Below are 9,875 nucleotides of genomic sequence, written 5' to 3'. Positions count from 1 at the left end.
ATATATATATTATATATATATCATATATATATATACATATCGTCCTCACGTTTAAACAGACGTTGACCGTTTCTGAGAAGGTTTGACCGGTTTTACCCGGTCTGGAAAATCGAACGACTCTACCAGAAGCTCAACCCTTACAACAACGAATGATAAGACCATGTTTGAATGAACAACACGGTGTCCGGTCACTATCGTACCCGTACGACCATTCTGTCAATATGTAACATCAACAGCGGTCGAAGTCCTGTAGAGGTTGATTTGCCGGAAACTCTTTAAGGTCAGGCCAATGGCCAAGGCGGGTGTCGGTGACTTTGTTGAGACCAAGTCCCAGTGTTTGCTAGACGACTACCGCCGACTTGGGACCAAGGGGGTAGAGAGGAGTAGGAGGACCTAGGACTTGACTGACGTCGTAAGCGGTGAAAGCCGGGTATTGTAGCGAGGAGTCGCGGAGGTTATGTGGTAGCCTGAGAGACTGAGGCGGGACTCACAAGGTCAGGTGGACAGACCTTCCTTGTCTCATGCAGAGGACCTCCCGCTCCAGGGTGCTGTGTGGACAGTGGGCACCCACAGGGGAGTTCCCAGCCAGGAGCCCGGGTGAGATAAGTTGGAGGACATGTGAGAACGGGGAACCGGCACTGTAGTCGGTCGTACCTTATAGTAAGGTAACGCGATGCGACTACTGTGCGTCAAAATATTTCTGTCTAGGGATAGGGTAGTTTGGAAGAGTCTTTGCCAGTTGCAAGACAATTTGCACTCCTGCTATACATATATATATATATATATATATATAGACTATAAAGAGAGTTTCATCCCTCCAATTATATTCTGTCTATCTATCTATCTAAATCTGTGGCAGTTTAGAGAAATTGCTTGAAAGAAAATTACACTTCATACATAACATTTCTTAACTATTTAACTACATTTGAACATTATTTGGAGGTCTGTCTACAAACATTTTACTATAGTCAAACAGGATTTCTCAATTAAATTACTATTATAAATGTGAGGCAACTTTTGATCAGTTAAGGACTTAAAGCCATGCACTCACTTTTTAATGCATCCAAGTAAACACACAAAGAAAGTCCAATAGAAAAACCAAAGTCAAGAGGAATACATTTCTCTTCATCTTTGAAATCATAATTTAAAATTGGAAGAACAATAGATATTTTAAGGGAAGAAACAGCTCCGGCTTATAGCTGGGCCAAGACTTTAGTTTGGGCAGAGGTGGGTTCTTTTAATATTCAGCAGCAGGACAGAAGATACCCTGGGATGACCCTTTGGCAGTAGGTGGCATCTAGTTACAGAACATTTGTAAACCAATGTGTAAAAAACAAGCTAAAAAGAACAATTGCAGCCATCATCGACCCGTTTGGGAAAATTGTGTTTTTCCTCATTTAACCTTAAAACCTTGAAATACACAACTAACAGTAAAGCCAGCAAGCGTAACAAAAACAATGTGTGGGTAATTGTGTTGTTTGTATGTTCTTCTGATTTGACTCATTAAGTAAATGTCTGCATCAGAAGTGGGTATGCTGAGTCTTGCAATGTTACCCTGCAGTCTTGTGGGTAATGATAAGAAAACAAAGAGAAACAATGTTCCTAATGAGAGAGTCTACAGCTGTCCATGCATTGTGAGCACGTACTGACAAAACAACTATGGGTCTTATTTAATAACCACAGGTGAACCTGATCCATTGCATTAGACATTCCATCTTATTACTTGCCTGCTCCCTTATTGGCTATGGGTGACTAAAGAACAAAAACAATGCTAATACCACCTGACAATTTTGGAGGCATACATCACAGGATCTGTTTATGGTGTGAGACAGTATCTCCAGCTCCAATTAAGCATGCCAGAATGAGTTGCAGTGTGGACCACAGCAGCCCGGCTCAGAGTTATGGATGAGCAGTCACTCTAGCAATGCCTGACCCTGAGCACTAATTAGATATGACATTAAAATAACATGAGCCAAAGCCAGGCTTGTGCAGAAATTAAAATGCCTTGCGACTAAGAGTCTCCCAATATAATGAATAAGGACAGACTTATTCAAGTTATTGAGGGTGTATTTACACTCACGCATTTTGTGGAAATAGCAAACGTTGTATATCAGATTATATATTTTTTCTATTACTATTATTGTAGCAGTACCATAGATGGGGTCGATATTTTTGAACATCTGTTACTTACTTTACTTCTGACATACAGTATCAATAAGCTGTCTAGTATTAAGTGGCTTCACTAAACTGTATGCATTGTGACCTATTGTGCACTTAATGTCATATTCTGTTTGCAGAGAAATAAAAAGTGTGAAGCTTTTATGTGCATTTGTATGTACATTGTATACTGTTGTTACTAGCAACAACAAAGGGTGGGTGGTAAAAAACACAACCTAACGCTCTTCAGAAAGCAGCATTCAAAATCTTATTTTAATTTGTATATTTACTCCATAAACATTATTACAAAACTCAGCAAGTTACCAATATTACATTATCACCATACAGGCTTGATCACAAATATTTAAAACCTTTGCAACAGTTACAACAAAACAAAAAACAAAATAATACTCAAATAATTTACATGAAAATCTATAAAACAGCAAATTGTTCACAAATTATATATTTTTTCCAGGTTTTCATTTTTTTTCTTTGCTTATTTGTGTTTTGCACAGTGACACAACACTCTCACAACAAGATCATGGTCTTATTACAAAACTCCCAACAAAATGTAAATATTTCTAGTTTTTCTGTTGATACTTTCATATTTTGGTTTTTAAAACCAGAAACTTGTCGTTGTATATCCTTTCCACTGCCCATAGAGGCGCATAAAAGGTTACTCACACACACAAATACTTCACAGCACTTTCTAAGAAAAATATACACTTACAAAATATGTTACAAATTGGCACACAAAAAATATACAAGATTTTGTAGTGTCAAGAGTTCATTAAGATTCCTTCTGGTAACAACTCTAGACAGTATATATAAAGCTCGGTAATCTTTTAATGAAAAGAGCAAAAGTAATTTCAATCAATGTCAAAGAATCATGAAGTGAATACATCAAACATAACATTTCAATATACATTCATAAGAGGGTTAGGTACCTAATCTATTTTGCATTTCTTTTTTGTTAACTCTGGGAAAACAAAAAAATGAAAACGAAAATGAATAAAATAAAATAATTGTCAGCTTTCTTAGCACCATTAACATGAGGCAGCTCAACAGTGGCACATTATAAAAACAAAAACAAGAGAAACCAACAAAGAAACAATGAACTCAGAGAAGTACATTCAATTTGACAATAGGCAGAAATGAGAGAAGGCAGACTAAATGGGCGTGCAGCCCATGAGGAGCTTCCCATCAGCAGCTTGGTCCTAACCCTGATACACTGGAGAAAAGAAACAAAGGATCATGGCAGAGAGGATAGAAAAAATAAGAGACGGAGAAAGATTGATTTTGATTCTTGCCATATGCAATCAATCAATTACTATCACCTCAGAATGACCAAATCCAGTGTGACAAGGCCTGTTTTTGAATCAAGCTTAATTTGTCCGCACATCTCCATGCAGTCTCATGTAATTACTGCTATGTTTAAAAATGATATTCAACATTCAAAAGAAAGTGTAAATAAAGGCCTATTGTTTGAGGATATATTTATAAAAGATACTCTTGTAGCAAGTTGAAGTGGCTCTGCATTTCTCCTGAAATACATGTAGTATATAAAATCAAATAATACATCTGATTTAACATGATTGTATGGTTCATTTTAAGGTGGATTTATTTCAGTGCAGTGAGGCAGAGTGAGCCCATAGTAATTCATAAAAATGGCCCCGGGAACACACTGGATCAGATAGTATCAATACATTTTCTTTTTCAACTTGTGCCTTTATCTGGCTCTGATTTTCTAGTGATATTATTTTCTGCCAAAATATTGACCCATCAACAACTGAAATGACAGTTAAAGACACCATATAAAAAATGATCTTCAAAAAAAGAAGAAAAATTAAGACATTATGTGACAACAGAACCAAAATAAATAGACTGAACACACCAGCGGTGCAACTTATAAGGTATGGCAGTGTTAAGACACAAATTACATGAGAATGTCAAGAAAAATTACTGTTTAAATGACCATCTCAGGTAAGATAGAAGTAAGATTCCCATGTGGAGCTAATTCAAAGACATGCTTTCCTTCATTTACAAGATTACTGTTTCCATTTTTACCGAAAACTGCTTTCACATTCACATTAAATCTAACTGCAAAAATGTCATGTCCATTCACGACTGATGCGTGAATCAGAATCTCGATGGGTAATAAACTGCCTTGAATTTTCAGTACAAAACAGCTATTCAGCGAGGCACAGCCCCGACTGACAAATAGTTCCCCTGCTTACCCTCAAACATCTGCACTACACTCTCCGTGGTCCACAGAAAGCTCGTTTGAGCATCTCTTCTTTTCATCGTCTTCCTCTACAGTAGCCTTCAGAGCAGATCTCCCCTTTGCCTCTTTTTTGTTGCTTCTCAGCGCCAGGCGATGTTGAGGTAAATTGAATTTGGCAAACAAAGTGGGGGTAACGAGGAGAATTCAGAGTCTTTCTGATTTGGTTTAGTGAGTGGTGGCGTACCACTGCCAGCTGTTGGTGCCTTTCATCAGAGAAGAGAGAAAAGTCCCAAATAAAGAATTCCTGTAGTGGCAAGTCTCTGTAAGGAGTCTCCAGCCCGAGCAGCCAATACTCCAATGGATAGAAAAGAGGAACAGCCAATATTCACACATATATAAGAGGTCATTTACACAGCATTGTTACTTTTGGCACATTGATTTTAAGATTATAATCATCTTTTTTTGCAAATATTGCATGTCTCTGTACAACAACATTGACAAAAATACTCTGAGGGTGGAGCTTTTATGAATTTGCAAGGCGTAAAAATGTACATTTAGATTCCTCTAAACTCCAGAGGAAAAAGAAACGCTCGATAAAAGGAAATGGGGAGACGTTCCAACTTTGAGGGGGGAAAAAAGACGTCTGATATGTCATCAATACAAAATTGTCCCATCTTGTTTATTCAAGATGTCTCGGGCTTAAATTGGGCTCATTAATCGTAGGTTTCCTTCTTGAAATGAGCCAGGCAGTGTATGAAGGACAGCAACAACAGGACATCCATATTCTGCGTACAAAAACAGATGAGGAGGAGGGGTGCGTAGATGTCACTCAATGCATTTGTGTATATAGCTACATCTTTAGGGAAAAGGGGGATAAATACATTATTCAGGGGAGCAAGTTCTGCTGAGAAAGTACAAAAACAAAGTTCCTCAAAAAAGGCGACAGAACTTTTTTCAAGGCTTATTCTTTTTTCAGACAAAAGTAAAACAAAAACGACTATAAGAAGAACAAACAAAGCAGAAACAACAAAAGCAAGAAAAATGCAGCCATGGTCGTTTCAAATCTCAATCAAGCTTGACACAATCACTCAATAGGTAGTTTGCAAAGTACAAGAAGTTTTTCATGCAGATATTAATATCCTCTTCGGGTGGGGGTTAAAAGGAAGTGGGAGTAGTCAGGGGGGAACGTAGTACTCATGCAGCTCTGGCATAGCGTCAGTGTAGGTATGCTTGGGAGGGAGGGCTGAGCAGGTAGTGGGGGGGAGAGAGAAGGGGGTGCAACAGCAGCTGATAACAAAATATTACCTCAGTTTCTCAAAAGAGGTCATCAGTGCTATGTCCTTATTTGGGTCTCTCTCAGCTCGCTTCCCCTTCAGTGTCTCAATCCGCGGGAACTTTGCACTGGTCTTGTGGCGGTACAGCTTTTTGTGTGCGGGCCCAGGGTTAATAAAGTTGGGTTTATCAAACATGTTACAGCCCAGCGCTAGTTGAGGGAATAAGGGATGAGAGGGGTTGAATTTGGCCTGGTTTTTCCCTCCCTTTCCCCCTGCCTTCCTGCCTCTCCCGGCCCCCGTTAGCACAGCTCCTTTTTTCTTCAGGTCGGCCTCTGTGCCTGCTAAGATTTTTAGGGTCTTTAGGTTGAGGTTATTGGCCTCAGAGGGCATGCAGGCCTCCGACATGGGATTCCACAGTGGCTCAATGGAAGCCATCATGAACCTTTGGACCTCTGCCATGCCAGAGACAATGTTGGACAGAATATTTGAGGGCTCCTCGAATTCTCTCTGGTCGTCCCCAACCAGGCTGTTGCTCTCGGACCAGCCGGCGCCAGACCAGTCCCCAGTGCTGCTACTGTCAGTCAGGCCCGGGCCACAACTACCCGCCTGGTTCTTCGCTGCCTTGCCCTCTAACATGGCCTTTATCTTTTTAGTAGAACGTGAGTTCTGTTTGGGGGTCTTGACCTTTTCTGACTTAGGAGCTCTGGGAGCCCGGACTTTCTTTGGGCTCTGTCCTGCAGCTGTCTGTTTGCAATTGCCTTTCCTCTTTGACTTAATGCTTTTTGCACCAGCCAACATCTCACCAGTCTTTTCATCAAATTCTTCCTTTTTGTCTAAGTGTAGCACATCCTGACTGTTGAAGTTGTGCAGCGGAAACTGTCTGTCTTCCACAGTGTATGCGTTTGCTGTGTGCTCTTGTTGCTGCATGACATCACAGTTCCACTTTACCTCTCTGTTGCAGTCCATGCTCATCTCATTAACATCCTGGTAGTCTCCAACGTTCCCCGCCATCTTCATCTCACGCCCCACCACCTGGGGGGACAGGTTGGGGGTCTCGGGAGGGGAGAGCTCCGACAGTGATGAGTGTCTAAACTTGTCTGGGGTGAAGTTGGAGATGTCCAGCAGGTCTGAGGACTCCCTGAGAGGGGTGAGGGCGTCCACACTCTGCTGAATCACCACTTTAGGGCTGCAATGAGCTAAGAAACTGTCGCGGCCCTCCTCCTCACCCTCTCGCTCGCAGGACTTGAGGCTGAGGGAGCTGTAATTGCTGGAGGAGGCTGACAGAGAGCCCACTGAGTCATAACTGATGAGCCTGCCGTTGTCTGTGCACAGGGACCCTCTCTGGTATTGCACCTGGCCCTCCACACAGGCAGACTGACACACTTGCAGATCGGCCCCAGGCTGCAGCCCTGCCTCCGTCAGGTAGTTCTTCTCATAAAGTAGCCTGTCAGCCTCGGGGCTCAGCTGGCTGTAGTTAGACACTGGCAGGCTGTCGTTCAGGGGCACAGCAGCTGGGAAGGTGTTGGGTAAGATGGGAGTCTCAGGGGTCTCTGGCCCAAAGCTCTGGCTGTGACTTGCACAGAGCTGCGTGTGCCACATCTGGGGGAAGCTGGGGCAGTTCTGGGGGGATTGCTGGAGCTCTGACTCCGAGGGGGGGGAGAGGACGCAGCTCTGAGCGAGTCGCAGAGAAGAAAACTGTTTCTCCTCAAGGGATAGCCCCAGAGGATACTGCTGCCTAGAGGGCTGCTGGGGGAAATAGGAGATAGCTGCCCCACTGGAGGAGTCTGTGGCATCTAACAGGGTCTGCAGGTAGCCCCCCGGGATAACAGGGACCCCCGTTTCCACTGCCTCTGAGGGGGGAGCTTTGTCAGGAGAGCAAGTGGATGAAACAAAGGAGAATTTATCTTCCGATGTGTGAGCGGTGGTGGTATTGTCAGAGAAATGGGGTTTGACTGTAGTTGAACTGATGCCTGCCTCTTCCAACCCAGCAGCGGGGTCCTCGATATGTGCTGCAGCAACACAGACAGTTTCATTTGTCACGCTCCTCCCCTCCTCTCCTTCTGCCTCTTTCATTTTCTTGCTCCTCAGCCTGGCTTCGCTTTTGAATTTCCTTATCCTTACTGTTTTATTTCCTCCCAATCTCCTCCCCTCCCTCTCCTCCCTCTCCTGGGAGCGGCTCTTGGCTGTGACTGTGTGTGTGATGGAGTTTGTGTCTAATGTGACTGGGAGGCCTGGGGCTGCTATTATTCCCCCTACCGTGGGGGTGGCCTCTTCTTCAGTGGCACCTCCCTGGCCCCGATCAGAGAGAGGAAAGCACTGTACTGTTGCTGATTGCTCCACAGCGTGAATCCTCTGAACCTTAAGCCTGTTTGCAATCTTGTATTTCCTTTTGGGATGACTAGAATTAAAAGGGCGATGACGGCGTCCGTTTAGATGAAAACCGCGTTGTTGTTTATCTCTGGCAGCCAGCTTCAGCTGTTCCTGTCTCTCTCTTTGCCTCTCCTGCCAAAAATCCTTCAGAGGAGCCAGTGTCTCATATTTGCTCACTGTTTCTGTGCTTAAGCTCACAGTATCCACAGGGTCCAACTTGCCCAGTTTCACCGACATGAGTCTCTCTCCTTTAAACCTGTTGATGATGATGTACTTGATGACCACTGGCGGCTCTTTACGACAGGATTTCCGACGTTTTTTGGGGCACCAGTCCACATCCTCCTCCTCTTTTTGACCAACTGGAGCTTTCTCTTTTTTCTCTGCATTCTTTTCACTCTCAAGCGAGTCTACGTCATATAAGTAATCGTCACTGTATCGAACCTTTCTCTTGGAGCGCAAACCGTAGTTGAGAGGGTTGGAGGGGCTTAGCAATCTCTTTGAGTGTCCCTTCTTGAACCTGCCCTCCTGCAGGGTGTCTGAGGAGGAGCCGGTGCAGGAGCTGTCATCGCTGAACTCGCCTGACTCCTCCGTGGAATTAAAGTCCATTAGGTAGTTCACTTTGGGAGTGCACATGGGTGAGCCTTGGGAACCATCCAGGGGGCTCCTGCCACTGCAGTCTGCAGCTTTCCCCTCCTGCCCTGTCTCCAGGATGAGCTCATCAGATTTGGTCTCCTCAGCGCTCCTCCTCAAGCCTCCCGCTCCTTCCTCTTTCTTGGCACAGTTGGCCAGGACACTGGGGAAGAAGTTGAACTGTGTCTCCTCCTGGAGCACGTTTGTTTTCTCCCTCATGTTGTCCTGGAAAGACTCGTAGCGAATCTTCAGCGAACAGACATCACTGCTCAACGTTGAATCATCGTCTTCATCGTCAAATAGATTGTCTACGTCTTCCTCCGAGAAGAGGTTGACTGACAGTTCATTCTTTGAACAAAGGTCCAGCAGCTCCATCTTACTCTCACTGATGAAGGATTCAAAGTAGCCCCAGTCCTGGCCGGCGTTAGCCAGCAGAACCTCCTCTCCGCTCACTTTGTCCAGTAACAATCCCTCATACAAGTTCTTAGCTGTTGCGTCATCCTCCGGGTCATCACAGTCTTCCGTTGTTTTGTTTCCATCAGCTCTCTTGCCCTCACCTTTCGGCAGAGGAAAGCTAAGTAGCTGGTCAGAGAGGAGCTGTTCTCCATAGTGACTCACTGCCTCCCCCGCATGGCTCAGGCACTGGATGCTGATGTTGTTGATGTCAGAGAAGTCCTCTCGGCTCACATCGCCTATCCTCACACTGAGCCCAGTCTCTGTGTCGGGGTTGGTGCTGGGGTCATGAGGCGGGTTTTGTATGGAATTAGGGTCAGTAGCATCACGGGTCTCGATGAAGCAGCCGAGGCAGGTGCGGGTGGGCTGAAGAAGACACTCCTCTGTCAGTGCAGACACAGTGCCAGGCTCCATCATTGTGGTGACTGACAGAGGGAGGGCGACAGGCAGCAGAAGGGAAGTCTTCTGGCCGTCTTCTGTTGGGCCCCAGGAGCTTACAGCTGGGGAAGGAAGTGGTGTGGGAGCGGGAGTGTGCTGAAGGAGGGGGACTACAGTTGGAGCATCATCGGAGGGAGGGCAGGGGGCCACTGTCAGGCCCAAAGAGGGGTCAGAGTCGAGGGGCAGGGAGAGGGTTGGCGATGCAGGCGTGGTCCTTTGGTGTGTGGGGCCGGCCTGCTGTGACGTCTCTGCGGCAGGAGGGGGGGAGGATGGAGGGAGGGCAGCATCAACCATGCCGCACAGACTCAGATCGCCACTCTGCTCACATA

The 9,875-nt window shown here is 44.9% G+C and overlaps 1 protein-coding gene across 1 annotated transcript; it reads right to left on the bottom strand.

The window, feature by feature from the left end:
- Positions 1-2,411: 2,411 nt before the first annotated feature.
- nexmifb (neurite extension and migration factor b) lies at positions 2,412-9,875 on the bottom strand. Its single transcript, XM_010793804.1, has one exon. The coding sequence runs from the start codon at positions 9,838-9,840 to the stop codon at positions 5,683-5,685; it is 4,158 nt and encodes a 1,385-aa protein (XP_010792106.1). The 5' UTR covers positions 9,841-9,875; the 3' UTR covers positions 2,412-5,682.

This window comes from Notothenia coriiceps, unplaced genomic scaffold (assembly GCF_000735185.1).
Source record: "Notothenia coriiceps isolate Sejong01 unplaced genomic scaffold, NC01 NC01_scaffold00037244, whole genome shotgun sequence".
Lineage (NCBI taxonomy): Eukaryota > Metazoa > Chordata > Actinopteri > Perciformes > Nototheniidae > Notothenia > Notothenia coriiceps.
The sequence above is the reverse complement of the archived record's forward strand: the minus strand, read 5'-3'. Positions and strand labels throughout refer to the sequence as shown.

What these genes read in the sequence shown, in the direction of transcription:
- nexmifb (XM_010793804.1), bottom strand. Translation starts at nt 9,840, where the DNA reads ATGGTTGATGCTGCCCTCCCTCCATCCTCCCCCCCTCCTGCCGCAGAG.